The sequence below is a fragment of the Orycteropus afer genome, unplaced genomic scaffold (assembly GCF_000298275.1).
Source record: "Orycteropus afer afer isolate SDZICR_OR568_19922 unplaced genomic scaffold, OryAfe1.0 scaffold00733, whole genome shotgun sequence".
In the NCBI taxonomy this organism is placed as follows: Eukaryota; Metazoa; Chordata; class Mammalia; order Tubulidentata; family Orycteropodidae; genus Orycteropus; species Orycteropus afer.
In genome coordinates this window covers 268,664-285,372 of record NW_006922320.1, presented here as the reverse complement: position 1 = coordinate 285,372, position 16,709 = coordinate 268,664, and the positions used below count along the sequence as shown (strand labels likewise).

Genomic DNA, 16,709 nt, shown 5'->3' with positions numbered 1-16,709 from the left:
TATGCCTGTCTTTTGTTTGGCAGGAAGCCACAGGAGTGAGTTCAATTTGAGACCTGTAGGGCAGTGAGGGGCCATATTCTCAGTGGATCCATCAGGCTCTATCCAACCAACAAACCTAATCCTTTTTTTTTTTCAAATGATTTTGAGTTTTCTTCCACATTATTCTCCCACTCTGTCCAGGATCTCCTACATAGATCCCCCTCTGAGTAGTTGACAGTGGTAGCCAGGCACCATCTAGTTCTTCTGGTCTCATAGTCATATAGGCTGAGGATCACATGGTGTGCCAGTGCCTTGGACTAATTGTTTCCATGCATCTTTGGTTTCCTTCATTCTTCTTTGCTCTGGACAAGGAGAGACCATCATTGCATCTAGCTGGCTGAATCTTTACAGAAGTCGATTGCCCCATCTTACTTCCACAGAATGGCTGGTGGGTTTGAATACCCAACTTTCTAGTTAGCAGTCTAATGCCTTAGGCACTGCACCACCAGATAGATCATTGTTAAAGGAGCACATGCTTGGGCCAGACACTCTTTGCTGTCACCCTTCCGTTTTCACTGGGGGTGAAGTGTTCCCAGGTGGAGCGTGCTGAGCCTTGCATGTGCTGCAGGAGGAGGCAGGCATCTGAGAATTTGAAAACTGCCAGGCTTTTCTGCCTTCTCACTGCAGAAAGACGGGGTTTCCCAGTCTGCATTGCTGCTGAGAGAGTGAGAGAGGCAGAGGTGCAGGCAACCTCTGCATGCACTGTGGGGTTCATTTCACTGACTCGGATTCCAAGATGGCTGTGTTCTCCCCTTAAAAAAGTCATAAAGAGTTGCCATGGAGTCAGTTCCAATTCATGGTGACCCCCATGTGTCAGAGTAGAACTGTTTCCTAGAGTTTTCAATGTCTGTGACTTGTCAGAAGGAGATGGCCAGGCCTTTCTTCCAAGGCACCTCTGGGTGGATGCAGATCTCTGACCTTTTGGTTACTCCAGTGCTTAACTGTTTGAGGGACTCCTTTTGCTTTTGATGAAATCCATGTCCCATTGTTCCTGGAGAGAATCTGAGGGAATACAAACAGTTGGGGCCTGGACACAACCAGACTCGGGTTAAAATCCTACTTCTATCGTTACCCACTCTCAGCCAGGCCACTTCTCTTCTTTGAGCCCCAGTTTCCTCCTCTGTAAAAAGGGGGGAAGGAGCCCTGGTGGCACAGCTGCTAATCAAAAGGTCAGCAATTTAAACCCACCAGCCGCTCTGCAGGAGAAATATGTGGCAGTCTGCTTCCGTAAAGATTACAGCCTTGGAAACCTTATAGGGCACTTCTATCCTGTCCTATAGGATTGCTATGAGTCAAAATTGACTCAGGGACAATGGGGTTTTTTTAAAGGAGCTGGGAGAATAAAAAACTCCAGCATCTTTTCTGTAGGACTTTGGAAAAGCCAGTTCATCTCTCCCAGCCTGAATGGTTTCCTGTACAAATGTGACTATGTGTGACTGGAACTCTTTTGGTTGCAAAACAACCAAAAATACAGAGACCATATTGGTTTCCTATGGCTGCTGTAAGAAATCACTACAAACCGGGTGGACTAGAACAACACACCGCTATGACCTTAAAGTTCAGGAGGTCGGAAGCCCTACAATCCAGGTGTTGGCAGCACTGTGTTCACTGTAATGGCTCTGGGAAGAGAAGCTATTTCCTTCCCTTTTCCAGCTTCTAGAGGCTCCTGATGTCCCTGGGTGACTCAAATGGTTTGCCCACAGCTACTAACCACTAACCTGAAGGTTAATGGTTCAAACCTACCCAGCAATACCATGCAAGAAAGTCCTGGCAATCTACTTCTGTAAAGATTACAGGCAATCAATCAGCCATCTAGATGCTACAATGGGTCTCTCCTCGTCCAAAGCAAAGAAAAATGAAGAAAACCAAAGACACTTGGAAACAATTAGTCCAAGAGGCTGGTAGACCATGAGATCCTCAGTCTATATGACCATGAAATCAGAAGAACTAGATGGTGCCCAGCTACCACTGTCAACCACTCAGAAGGGGATTAGTGCAAGAGATCCTGGACAGAGTAAGAGAATAATGTGAAACAAAACTCAAAATCATAAAAAAAAAAAAAAAAGACCAGAGTTACTGGTCTGATAGAGCCTGGTGGAACCACTGAGACTATGGCCCCTAGTTATCTTTCAGGTCTGGACCTGAACTCACTCCTGTGGCTTCCAGCCAAATGATAGGCATACAGGGTGAACACTGACATCAGGTGGATACACTCCTTGGAGAGGTCAATTATGGAAGAACAGGAGGGCAGTTGGTGGGGGGAGTGCATGGGAGGGAAGGACACAGGGAAGAGGTAACTCTGGGGAGGAAGTGGGAAGAGAGCTGTTGCATTGTGGGGAATTGCAGTCAATGTCATGAAACAAAATGTTTCATGCCTGGTGGAATGAAACCATTAACCTTCAGTATGAACTGCTATATGGAAAATGAATTTGCTCTGTAAACTTTGACCCAAATCACAATAAAAATTTTTATGAAAAGGATTACAAGCAAGAAAACCCTATGGAGCACAGTTCTAGTCTGTTGTACACGGAGTCTGAGTCAACAACAAGGGGTTTTTGGCTTAGAGGCTGCCTGTAGTCCTTGGTTCCTGACCCCTTCCTGCTTCTTTAAGGCAGCAGCGTGGCGTCTTCAAATCTCTTTCTCTCCCTCTCTGACCTCTGCTTTCCGTCATCACATCTCCTCTCTGACTCTGACCCTCGTCCCTCCCTTCTGTCTCACTGAGCCTACCCAGATAGTCCAGAATAATCTCTCCTTAAATAACCAAGACTTGTAACTTAATCGCAGCTGCAAAGCCCCTTTTGCCAGATAAGGTAGCATGTTCTCAGGTTCCAGGGATTAGGTTGTAGGTATCTCTTGGGGGAAGGGAGGCTGTTACGCCCACCACAGAAGCCGGCTTGAGCTAGCATCAAAGGTGAAGAGATATTACCAAAGTCTACAAAACTGCACAGAACCTTCTTTGAGGCCCTGACCCATAACAGCCCTTCAGTTAATAGTTGTTGAGTGAAAGAATGAAGGAACAAAACATGATCATATAAATGAGCCCACGGGCAGAGACACAGCAGTTCTCAGGGCCAAACTAGACCACACACTGGAAAGCCATGGAGACCTCTCCTTCTACCGTGCCTGCTCTGCTCTGCACGCCAGCCTGGGTCTCTCTTCAAAGACGGCTCCTTCCACTCCTCAGGTCCTGGGTCAGGGGTACATTGCTCCCCTCACTGCTTCTGAAAACCACAACCAAACTCACTGCCATCAAGTTGATTCTGACTCATAGTGACCCCCTTTGGGTTTTTGAGGCAGTAAGTCTTCCAGGAAGTAGATGGCCCAGTCTTCCTTCTGCGGAGTGGCCGATGTGTGCAGTCAAATGCCTTAGGCACTACACCACCAGAGCTCACTGCTCCTGAGTGTGGTAGAATTCAAGGATCTGTCAAAAGGAAAAATCCCATCAATGAGTCAGTTACAGTGAACAGGGTTCATTGAGTGAGAAGCTTTTGGGCACCAAGGCGCTGGCTCATGCAGCACCAGGGCAGGGTTGTTAAAGGCACTTAAAGCACTTCCAGTGAGACGGGTCTTAGACATGTTCTTAAATGAAGAAAGGGTCTTACAAAGCAAGGGTCTTTCAGATCTAGTTCTATAGATCAGATTGTCTGATGGGAACTGGCTGTGTCTGGCACAGCGGGCCAAACATCCTTCAATGTCAGGTTGCCTTTCTGGGAAAGTCCCTATGAGTAGCACACTTTGAAAACTCCCAGTTGTTTTGCCACCATAGACACCTGGCACAAGTAGCCTTTTCGATGTATTGTTCTCAGAAAGCTATTGCCCCTAATATCTAATGCCACCCCAACAGTCATTTCATGAGGAACCTGTACATAGACCAAGAGGCTGTCATTCAAACAAAATCACAGGATACTGCATGGTTTAAAATCAGGAAGGGAGTGTGTCAGGGTTGTAGCCTTTCACCATACTTGTTCAATCTGTATGCTGAGCAAATAATCCAAGAAGCTGGACTATCTGAAGAAGAACATGGCATCAGGATTGGAGGAAGACTCATTAACAACCTGAGATACGCAGACAACACAACTTTGCTCACTGAAAGTGAGGATGACTTGGAGCACTGACTGATGAAGATTAAAGACTACAGTCTGCAGTATGGATTACACCTCAACATAAAGAAACAAAAATCCTCACAATAGGATGAATAAGAAGCATCACAATAAATGGAGAAAAGATGGAAGTTGTCAAAGACTTCATATTACTTGGTTCTACAATCAACGCCAATGGAAGCAGCAGTCAGGACATCAAAAGACGCATTGCTTTGGGCAAACCTGTTACAAAAGACCTCCTTCAAGTGCTGAAGAGCAAAGATATCTCCTTGAAGACTAAGATGTGCCTAACCCAAGCCATAGTATTTTCAATTGCCTCATATGTATGTGAGAGCTGGCCAATGAATAAAGAAGACCGAAGAAGAGTTGATACTTTTGAGATGTGGTGTTGGTGAAGAATGCTTAAGTACCATGGACTGCTAAAAGAACTAACAAGTCTGTCCTGAACAAACTGCAGCCAGAATGCTCCTTGGAAGCGAGAATGACCAGATTTTGTCTCACCTACTTTGTTCATGTTGTTAGAGGAGAGCATTCTCTGGAGAAGGATGTCATGCTTGGTCAAGTAGAGGGTAAATGAAAGAGGGGAAGGCCCTCACCAGGATGGATTGACACAGTGGCTGCAGTGAAGGGCTCAGGTATAGTAGGGATCATGGGGTTGACACAGGACCAGGCAGTGTTCCATTCTGTTATGCATAAGGTCACTATGAGTGGGAGATGAGTCCGTGGCACCTAACAACAACAATGTTCTTTTCCTCCCTCACCTTCTGTCTTCCTCTTTCCCTCCCTCCCTATCTCCCTCTATCTCTATCACACACTCATTCACACAGTTCTAACACCAAATTCCCAAGGAAGCACTCTGATTGGCCCAGCTTGAAACAAGTGTCCACTCTGGTCCAATCGCTGTGGACAGTGGTGAAGTCACATGGCACAAAATGCCTGCAATGGCCAGGCCATCACTGTCATCACGGATGGGTGGGGCACATTCACTGTAGTCTGATAAGCTCTCCAGAGGGGAGTGGCGAGTACTCAGCAGTCTGGCTCAGAGAAAGTGCTTGGCAGAGAGGAAGGACCTTGCTTCTGTGTCAGCTCTCATGCCTTCTTCCCACTGCTTCTACCCACAGGCCACGGAGGAGCGCTTGAAGAAGGAATCCAGCCACAGCCTCCAGATCCAGCACCAGACACACCGGCTGGAGCTGCAGGCCCTGGAGGAAAAGGCACGGCAAGAGCTCCAGGGGGAGCGTGAGAGGATGCAGGCCCAGCAGACTCTGCTGCTAGGTAATCTCCACCGCACCCCAACCACACCCCAACTACCCAGACCAGGAGCCTGACCTCTGGGCACACCCAGCACCAGGGGCCAGCGGAGGGCAGGATGCTGTGCAGGGCTCTGGAGACACCCAGGCCAGGCTCTGGAGTGAGACCTGGGCCTGGTTACTCTGCACCTCGTTTTCCCCTTCTATAAAATGGGGTTACAGTCACCTCTCCTGATAGGGTTATTGTGCAGATTAGGTGAGGTACTTAAATATAAAGTGCTAGCATAAACACTCACTACTGACCAAAAGGCTGGCAATTCGAGCCCACCCAGAGATCCTTCAGAAGGCTTGGTGAGGCGCTTCTGAAAGGTCACAGTCTTGAAAACCCTGTGGCCTGCAGTCCTAGCTGGACACCCCTGGTGACCCACCAGCAGCTATGGGCACAGATGTCCTTGTCACCCCTTCCCTGGCTCCTCTGACCCCATGGAAGTCTTAGTCTTTCCTGGCAACTCTGGAGAGGAGAGATCCGGGACACAGGTTGGGATCTCAGGGCCAGGCCCAGGGAAAAGGAACTTTGCGGACTATGTAATGATGCCAAAGCATAGCCTTGGTGGGCAGGTCAGTGGGTAGGCCGAGAGAGAGCACCTCCCACGATGCCAGGGCCACAGTAGAGACTCCAGGTCCCCCTGCTCCTGTTCCATGTGTGTTAGACACAGGTGATCTGCAGCATAGCTCAGCATAGGGCTGCCATAACGAAGTACCACAGACAGTATATTGACAGAGAACTTCCAGAAATGCAAGGTGGATTCAGAAGAGGATGTGGAATGAGAGATAGCATTGCTGATGTCAGATGTGTCTTAGCTGAAAGCAAAGAATATCAGAAAGATGGTTGCTTATGTTTTACTGCCTATGCAAAAGCATTTGATTATGTGGATCATAACAATTGTGGATAACATTGAGAAGAATGGGAATTCCAGAACACTTAATTGTGCTCATGAGGAACTTGTACATAGACCAGGAGACTGTCATTCAAACAGAACAAGGGGACACTGCATGGTTTAAAACCAAAAAGGAAGTGCATCAAGGTTGTGTCCTTTTACCATACATATTCAATCTGTATACTGAACAAATAATCCAAGAAGCTGGACTTTATGAAGAAGAACATGGCATCAGGATTGGAGGAAGACTCATTAATAACCTACATTATGCAGATGACACAACTTTGCTGAAAGTGAGTGTGGTAGTTAAGTTTGTGTGTCAACTTGGCTAGGCCTGGTTGAGTGGCTGGGCAGCTGGATGTAGTATTGCTCATGATGAGATTGGTAATCAACTCCATGGTAGAATCTACTGTGAGCAGCTGAGTAGCTGCCTTTGGGTATGTGGTCTGCTTCCCGTGTATAAGAAACAACTTTGGGAATGGTCTCTAGCTTATGGCACGCTTGAACTCTGCATGTAGCTGTGTTGTTCAGTAGCCTGCCATGCTCTGCCGACCTTGGGACTTTCAATGGACTTGAATGAATGACCTGCCATGTGGTTTGGTAACATCAGGACTGCCTTTTCAGTTGTCCACCTTGGACTTGTCAGCCTCAGCAGCCAGCAGCTGTCTGAGTGAAGTAAAGCCTCCAGCTTCAGTGGGCCGGGAGCAGGAGGCAGAGCTGAAGGCCAAGGCTAAGGGGCTTTCACCCAGCCCCTAGCACCTGGCACTATGTAACCAGAACAGTGAGGATGACTTGAAGCACTTACTGATGAAGAATGAAGACTACAGTCTGCAGTATGGATTACACCTCAATATAAAGAAAATAAAAATCCTCACAATGGGACCAATAAGCAGCATCATGATAAATGGAGAAAAGATTGAAGTTGTCAAAGACTTCATATTACTTGGTTCTACAATCAACACCAATGGAAGCAGCAGTCAAAATAGCAGATGTCATATAGCATTGGGCAAATCTGCTGCAAGGGACCTCTTTCAAGTGCTGAAGAGCAGAGATGTTTCCTTGAAGACTAAGGTGTGCTTGACACAAGCCATTGTATTTTCAATTGCCTGATATGCATGTGAGAGCTGGACAATGAAAAAGGAAGACCGAAGAAGAGTTGATGCTTTTTGCGTTGTGGTGCTGGCGAAGAATTCTGAAAGTACTGTGGACTGCTAAAAGAACTAACAGATCTGTCCTGGAGGAAGTGCAGCCAGAATGCTCCTTGGAACCGAGAATGGCCAGACTTCGTCTCACCTGCTTTGGTCATGTTGTCAGAAGGGACCATTCCCTGGAGAAGGATGTCATGCTTGGGAAAGGGGAGGGACAACAAAAAAAGGAAAAGGCCCTCAACGAGATGGGTTGACACAGTGGCCGCAACGATGGGTTGAGGTACAGCAAGGATCGTGGGGCTGGCACAGGACTGGACAGTGTTTCGTTCTGCTCTACACGAAGTTGCTGTGAGTTGGAGATGACTTGATGGCACCTAACAACAACAACAACAACAACAACAGACTGTATGGCTTGAAACAACAGACATTTCTCCCTCATTGTTCTGGAGCCTTAGACGTCTGAACTCATGTGTCTAAAGGGCCTTGCTCTCTCAAAGTCTCTAGGGGAGACTGTTCCATGCCCTCCTCTCATCTTCTGCTGTTGCCGGTAGCCCCGGCTGGTTTTTACCTTGGAGATGCATCTCTGCCTTTGTCTTCACATGGCATTCTCTCTTGTCCCTGTCTCTGTGTCTATTCTCTTTTAAGGACACCTGTCATTAGGGATTTACTCCAATATACTCCATCCTACTCCACCATAACCTCATGTTAATTCCACCTGCAAACACCCTGTTTCCTCATATGATCACATTCTGAGGTTCTAGAAGGACATGGATTTGGGGGAACACCATTGACCACTTGGCCGGTGCAGGGTGGGGCGGGTCTGTGTCCTCCGGCATACCTGGTGCCCTGGGGCTGGGGCTCAAGTCGTGCTTACAGGGTAGACAGATAGATAGGTGTCAGAGGCTCTGAGAGAGAGTGTGTAAATAAATTAATGCGCTATACTGTAGTTCACACTTTGTTAAAGGGTTTTATTTTACTTATTTTTGTAATGAAGATTTTTTACAAATAGGGTGTATTTCGGTTTTGCTCAGTACATGGTAGCTGTGACTAGTATTACCTTGGGATAAGTTTATGGGAACTCAAGCCAAAGCTTTCTGCACCTGCCCACCCCACCCCACCCCATAGACTGTTGTCCCTACAGGACAGACACCAGCCCTGACCACCTCTCTGACCTTTTCCTCTTCTCTGTCCAGAGTCCCTCAGGCAGGAACTGTTTGATCAGCGAGCTGCCTGCTCCGAGCACCAGAAGGACTTGGCAGCATTGCAGGCCCAGCTGAGAGCTCTGGGCAGCTCGGGCCAACAGCAGACCAGTAGCCGGCCCACAGGGGACAGTGAGGACCAAGCCCTCCCCACAGAGGTCAGTGCCCTGCCCACACCACACCCTTCTCAGAGCAGTGTCAAGGCTGCAGTGAGGAGCCCCAAGATAATAGGTTCTGGGGGCCCTACCTTTCCCATCTAGAACGATGGAGACCCCTCTCCAGCCACATTTCTGCCTAAACGGAAGGCACTCTCTTCCTTCCAATGGTATAGGGACACTTGGGAGGCCTGCAGGCTCACATGTTTGAGAAGCAAAAAGCAGGTTTTATGCTGCATGTCACTCGTAATTTGGTTAGGATGGCCTCTCAGGGGCATGTGTGTCAGGAGGCAGCTGGTCTGGGTCACTCGTTGGAATCTGCAGGGCATTTCTCAAAACACCTCCCAGAGGGGTCTGTGTAGGAGATTCTGGATAGAGTGGGAGAACAATGTGGAACAAAACTCAAAATCATGAAAAAAAAAGACCAGGTTTGCTGATCTGACATAGCCTGGTGAAGCCCCTGAGACTGTGGCCCCTAGCTGCCCTTCAGCTCTGGAATTGAATTCATTCCTGTGGCTTCCAGCCAAACAACAGACAGGCATATGGGCTGAATATTTACATCAGGTAGATATACTCCTTGGAGAGATCAATCATGGGCGAACAGAAGGGCAGTGTGTGCACAGGGAGACCACTGTTGGGGGGGGCTGGGCAGGAGTGCACAGGAGAGAAGGACACAGGGAAGAGATAACTATGGGGAGGAAGTAAGAAGAGAGCTGTTACATTGTGGGGAATTGCAGTGAATGTCATGAGACCAAAGGTGTATGCACTGCTATATGGAAAATGAATTTGCTCTGTAAACTTTCACCCAAATCACAATAAAAATGAAAAAAGAAAAAAACACTTGCCAACCCTAGTCCCAGTCCAGACCTCCCTCTTCCCATGAATGGGAGCAGCCTTGCCATCACCAGCCTGGCCCAGCTCTCCTGGAACCTCCCCCCTGGGCCCGTGTGTGATCCCGCCTCTCGCTGGGGTCCCCGTAGCCTCCTGACTGCCCAGGCTTCTCCCTCCAGGCCAGTGGTCCAGCCTTCAGGGTCCATCTAAAACACAACCTCTTAGTGCAAAGTCTGCGGGCCAAAGGCAGGGAAGCCCAGTTTGCTCGTTTAGATTTAAGCCGTACTCTTGGCTCACTCGATAGCAAATAACAACAACAACAACTTGGCTCACCACGTTATTAAACCTTTTCAGGGCTTGGTTTGGCCATTTCTCAAAACAGGAGACATTTAGGATTAGGTGTGAGCCCCCCAGTCCCGAGCCAGGGCCTGCCGTGGGCTCCAGGCTGACACAGCATAGGTCTCCATCTCTGCCCCAGCCACCTGTGGCCTTGTGGGCCTTGCCTGCCCTTGTGCCTCCGGAAAACCCATCTCTCCCTGTTTCCTTTTGAGGAGCAAGGCGAGCCCAGCCGGGCCAGCTCTCCCACAGGCCCCTTCGAGGAGGGGCTGAGCAAGGGGTGCGGACTCTGGGAGGAGAACTTGCAGCTCAAGGACACGGTGCAGAGGCTGAGGGCTGAAGTGGAACAGCACCGGCAGGAGGCCCTACAGCTTCGTGACCAGCTCAGGTTGGTCTGGGAACCTCCCGTCCCTCCTTCCTCCTTCTCTCTCCCTCCTTCCCGTCCTCTTTTCCTCCCTCCTCCTCCCACTTGCCCCTTGGGGGGGCCTCTGGAATCTACTCTGTGTCTCCCTGTCAGCATCCTCCCAGGGAAAAGATCCCCTAAGATACTAGCTTTTCACTGATGTGCGTCCTTTGGCCCCCATGAAAGTTCCAGTCCCCTAGGAATTCTAGGAGCTCTGGTGGCGCAATGGTGTTAAGTACCAGTGGTCGATGATTTGAACCTACAGCAGCTCAGTGGGAAAAAATCCTGGCAGTCTGCTCCATAGAGACTACAGCCAAGAAAACCCTATAGGACAGTCCTCCTCTGTACCACATGGAGTTGCTATGAGTCAGAATCAATTTGGCCCCGACAACAACAGGAATCTGAGATCTCAAAACTGCAGAGGATTTCTCCTGAAACAGAAAACCCATTGCTGCGGAGTTGATTCCAACTCAAAGCGACCCTGAAAGTAGAACAGCCCCATAGGGTTTCCAAGGTGCAATCTTTATAGAAGCAGACTGCCTCATATTTCTTGACTGGTGGGTTTGAACCACCAACTTTTTGGTTAACAGCTGAATGCCTTAACCACTGTGCCACCAGCACTCCTTAGAATCTCCTAATTAGGATGCAGTGAAATGTATGCAGGGCACATAGCAGGGTCCCTGACATGGAGAAAGCACCCAGGAGATTGGGGCCATCACTACTGAAGATTTGTTAAACAAGGATGGCTGGGCTCTACCAGTTGCAGCTGCCGTTGGTTGAGTTTACTCCAACTCACAGTGACCTCGTAAATCAGAGTAGAGCTGTGCTCCCATAGGATGTTCAGTGGCTGATTTTGGAAACTAGATCACCAGGCTTTTCTTCCATGGTACCTCTGGGTGCATTTGAACCTCCCACCTTGTCATTGGCAGCCAAGTGCATTAACCACTTGCACCAGCCAGGGGCCTCGTACACTGTGTTGTTGTTAGGTGCCATCAAGTCGGCTCTGACTCATAGCAACCCTGTGTACAACAGAACGAAAGACTGCCCGATCCCATGCCAGCCTCACAATCCCTGTATATCTGAGCCCATCATTGCAGCCACTGTGTCTGTCCATCTTGTTGAGGGCCTTCGCCTTCTTTGTTGACCCTCCACTTTACCAAGCATGACATCCTTCTCTACGAATAGTCCCTTCTGACAACATGACCAAAGAAGGAGAGACGAAGTCTGGGCATTATTGCTTCCAAGGAAGCACTTCCTCCAGGACAGATTGGTTAGTCCTTCTAACAGACCACAGTACTCTTAGCATTCTCCAACATCACAACTCAAAAGAGTCGGCTCTTCTTTGGTCTTCCTTATTCATTGTCCAGCTCTCACATGCATAAGAGGCGATTGAAAATACCATGGCTTGGTTTAGGCGCACCTTAGTCTTCAAAGAGACATCTTTGCTCTTCAGCACTTTAAAGAGGATTTTTGCATCAGATTTTCCCAGGGTAATACATCATCTGTTATCTTGACTGCTGCTTCCATGGGTATTGATTATGGAAACAAGTAATGTGAAATCTCTGACAACTTCAATCTTTTCTCTATTTATTGTCATGTTGCCTATTGGTCCAGTTGTGAGGATTTTCATTTTCCTTATGTTGAGGTGTAATCCATACTCCAGACTGAATAGTCTTTACTCTTCATCAGTAAGTGCTTCAAGTCACCTTCAATTTCAGCAAGCAAAGCTGTGTCATCTGCATGCTGCAGGTTGTTAATGATTCTTCCTCCAATCCCGATGCCACACTCCTCTTCATATAGTCCAGCTTCTCAGATTATTTGCTCATCATACAGATTAAATAAGTACAGTGAAAGGATACAACCCTGATGCACTTCCTGCCTGATTTTAAACCATGCAGTATCCCCTTGTTCTGTTCCAAGGACAGCCTCCTGTTCTATATACAGGTTCTTCATGAGTTCAATTAAGTGTTCTGGAATTCCCATTCTTCTCAATATTATCCACAATATGTTAGGATCTACACAATCAAATGCTTTTGCATAGTCAATAAAACACAAGTAAACATCTTTCTGGTATTCTTTGCTTTCAGTCATGATCCATCTCACATCAACATTGATATCCCTCCTTCCACGTCCTCTTCTGAATCCAACAACCTGTATTTCTGGAAGTTCTCTGTCAATATATTGCTGCAAACGTTTCTGAATTATCTTCAGTGAGATTTTACTTGCATGTGATATTAATGATACTGTTTGATAATTTCCACATTCTGTGGGATCACTTTTCTTTGGAATGGGTACAAATATGGATCTCTTCCAGTCAGTTGGCCAGGTAGCTGTCTTCCAAATTTCTAGGCATAGCCAAGTAAGTGCCTCCAGTGGGGCATCTGTTGAAACATCTCAATGGGTATTCCATCAATTCATGGAACTTTGTTCTTCACCAATTCTTTCAGCAAAGGTTTGACTTCTTCCTTCAGTACCATTGGTTCTTGATCATATGCCACTTCCTGAAATGGATGAGCATCAACCAATTCTTATTGGTACAGTGACTCTGTGTATTCCTTCCGTCTTCTTTTGATGTTTCCCACATCATTCAATATTTTGCCCATAGAATATTTCAGTATTGCAACTCTAGGCTTGAATTTTTTCTTCAGTTCTTTCAACTTGAGAAATGCTAAGCGTGTTCTTCCCTTTTGGTTTTCTAACTCCAGGTCTTTGGACATTTAATTATAATAATTGACTCGGTCTTCTCAAGCTGCACTTTGAAATCTTCTGTTCAGGTCTTTTATCTTGTCATTTCTTCCATTTGCTTTAGCTACTCTCTGTTCAAGGGAAAGTTTCAGAGTCTCTTCTGACATCCATTTTGGTCTTTTCTTCCTTTCCTGTCTCTTTAATGACCTTTTGCTTTTTTCATGGATGATGTTCATGATGTCATCCCACAATTTCTCTGGTTTTTGGTCATTGGTGTTCAATGTGTCAAATCAATTCTTCAGATAGTCTCTAAACAGGAGGGATATTATCAAGATCATATTTTGGCTCTTGTGGACTTGTTTTAATTGTCTTCAGCTTCACCTTGAACTTGATATGAGCTGGTGATGATCTGTTCCATAGTCAGCTCCTGGGCTGTTTTGGCTGAAGATATTGAGCTCTCCATCACCTCTTTCCACAGATGCAGTCAATCTGATTCCTGTGTACTCTGTCTGGTGAAGTTCATGTGTATAGCCACTGTTTATGCTGTTGAAAAAGTGTATTTGCAATGAATAAGTCATCGGTCTTGCAAAATTCTATCGTGAGATTTCTGGCATCATTTCTATCCCCAAGGCCATACTTTCCAATTACTGGTTATTCTTATTTGTTTCCAAACTTTTGCATTCCAGTCACCAGTGATAATCAACATATGTTGATTGCATATTTGGTCAATTTCAGACTGCAGACGTTGGTAAAGATCTTCAAATTTCTCATCTTTGGCTTTGGTGGTTGATATGCAAATTTGAATAATAGTAATGTTAACTGGTCTTCCCAGTAGGCGTGTGCATATTATCCTATCACTGACAGTATTGTACCTCAGGACAGATCTTGAAACATTTTTGTGACAATGAATGCCATGCCATACCTCTTCAATTTTTCATTCCCAGCATAGTAGACCACGTGGTTGTCTGATTCAAAATGGCAAATGGTCCATTTCAGCCCACTAATGCCTAGGATATTGATCTTTATGTGTTCCATTTCATTCTTTACCACTTCCAGTTATCCTAGATTCATACTTCATACATTCCATTTTTTTATTATTAATGGACGTTTGCAGCTGTTTCTTCTCATTTTGAGTCATGCCACATCAGCAAACGGAGGTCCTGAAAGCTTTACTCCATCTACATCATTAAGTTTGACTCTACTCTGAGGTGGCAGCTCTTTCCCAGTTGTATTTTGAATGCCTTCCGACCTGAGGGGCTCATCTTCTGGCACTATATCAGACAGTGTTTCAGGGCTATTCATCAAGTTTTCCAGTAATATATCAGACAGTGTTTCACTGCTATTCATAAGGTTTCCACAGGCCATTTCTTTGAGAAGTGGATGGCCCCTTCCTCCTTCTGAGTCTGTCTTAGTCTGGGGGTTCTGCTGAAACCTGTCCACCATGAGTGACCCTGCTCATATTTGAAATACCGATGGCATGGCCTCCACCCTCACAGCAACATGCAAGACACCACAGTAAGACAAACTGACAGACGAGTGGTGGACACACTCACTAGAATAGCTTAAATGAAGATTTGCAAAATTGTGGGATGACATCAAGCATTGGTGAGGCTATAGAGCAAATGGAACTGTCATAGTTGCTACCAGGAGGGTAAATTGGTGCACTATTCAGCAGTAACTACCAAAGCTGAAAGGAGCTCTGGTGGCACAGTGCCCAAAGCATTTGACTGCTAAACAGATGGTTGGCAGTTCAAAACCACCAGCTACTCCACAGAAGGAAGATGGGCCAATCTACTTCTATAAAGATTTCCCATCTCAGAAACCCAATGGGGTTGCTAGGAGTCAGAATTGACCAAAGCTAAACACATATATACCTACAGATCCCTGTGATTTATGTCTCCCCAAAAAAAGAAACATTCAAGTCCTAACCCCTGGTACCTGTGGATGTGATCTTCTTTGGAAATAGCACCTTTGCAGATGGAGTTAGTTAAATCAACACAAGATCATACGGAGTGAGATGAGCCCTAATCCAATCTGTCTGTGTCCTTGTAAGGTTTCTCCTTTGTGCGATGCTGGGGTGGGAAGGTGCTGAGGAGATGCCATGGCAAGGTTAATCCTAGACCCCTCAACTCGGGACTCCACATTCACCAGATTCATACTCTACCCCCACCATAGCCTACCAAGCAGCATGAGGAACAGAACCTGGTGCTCAGTGAGTGAGGGCCCTGGAACCAGGACACGCCGGGGCTCTGCCACCCACAGCAGGGTGCAGACAGACTCCCATGCCCAATGCCTGGGCCCTGAGACTGGGAGAAGCCATGGCTCTTCCCAGCAAGGGGGAAGAAGAGACCCCCACCCCCACCCAGGGGGTGGATGCCCTGGACCTGGACGCCCTGTGGCTCTGCTGCCCGCAGGTTGCTGAAGGAGGGCCAGCAAAGTCAGCAGTCCCAGGAGATGGAGGCACTACGCCAGGAACACCGGAAGGAGATGCAGAACATGGTGGCTGACTTCAGCAGCACCCAGGCTCAGCTCCAGGCCCAGCTGGCGGCCCTAGAGAACGAGTAAGTGAGGCCTGGGGCCTGTAGCGAAAGGGACTGGCTGCTGTTCCATTTTATCAGAGTAACCAACTCCTCCCAGTATCGCTGGATCTTTCCTGGTTTTCTAAATGACAGTCCTGGGTCCTAGGAAGCCCGTCAGTCCCAGACGCAAACTGGGATGGTTGGTGTCTTAGTATCTAGTGCTACTACATCAAATACCACAGGTGGATGGTTTAATGAACCGAAATTCATTCTCTCACAGTCTAGAAGGTGTTTTGGTTATCTCTAGTGTTGCTCTAACAGAAAATACCACAAGTGGGTGGTTTCAACAAACAGAAATTTAGTCTCCTACAGTTTAGGAGGCTAGAAGTCTGAGGTCAAAGTGTCAACTCCAGCGGCTGGGTGAATGCCCCTTGATCTTGGTCTTCAGCTCTGCCTCTTGCTCCTGGCCCGTTGCAAACTTCTATTAACTCAGGCAGCTGCTGGCTGCTGAGGCTGACAAACCTAAGGCTGACAAGTACAGTGGCACAGCCCCATGGTTATTAAACAATACAGCAGGCCGCTAGTTCAAGTCCAGAAACAATCCGAAGATCGGCAGGGCCAGCATGACAGCCATCGAGATGAAGGCTCAACTACATGCAGGGTCCAAGCATGCTGAAAGCCCAGAGACCTTTCTCCATGCTGCCTCTTACATACTGGCAGCAGACCATACTTGTAAGGCTGGTATAGCTACTCGACTGCTCCAGTAGATCCCACCACGGAGGTGATTACCGGTCTCATCATGAGGAATAACTACATCCAGCTGCCCAGCCACTCAACCAGGCCCAACCAAGTTGACACATAACCTTAACTACCACAGGAGACTTAAAGTCTGAATTTAGGGGACCACCTCTAGGGGAAGGCACCCTCTGCATGCTCTGAGGGAAAATCCCTGTGGCAGCTTCCCTGGCCTTCTCAGCATACCTTAGAGATCCCCACACGGCATGTCTTTCCCCATTTGCTCATCACGCTTGGTAAAGTAGAGGGCCAAGGCAAAAGGGGAAGCCCCTCAGCGAGATGCACTGCCACAGTGGCTCAACGATGGGCTC

At 47.3% G+C, this 16,709-nt stretch overlaps 1 protein-coding gene across 1 annotated transcript in view; it reads left to right on the top strand.

Moving 5' to 3' along the window:
- FAM184B (family with sequence similarity 184 member B) overlaps positions 1-15,649 on the top strand; it is a 180,213-nt gene extending 164,564 nt beyond the window's left edge. Inside the window, exons 8-11 of the mRNA XM_007957362.2 lie at positions 5,261-5,414; positions 8,669-8,832; positions 10,212-10,384; positions 15,499-15,649. Coding sequence (XP_007955553.1) covers positions 5,261-5,414; positions 8,669-8,832; positions 10,212-10,384; positions 15,499-15,649 — 642 coding nt within the window. The remainder of the gene's footprint in view (positions 1-5,260; positions 5,415-8,668; positions 8,833-10,211; positions 10,385-15,498) is intronic.
- The last annotated feature ends 1,060 nt before the right edge of the window (positions 15,650-16,709 follow it).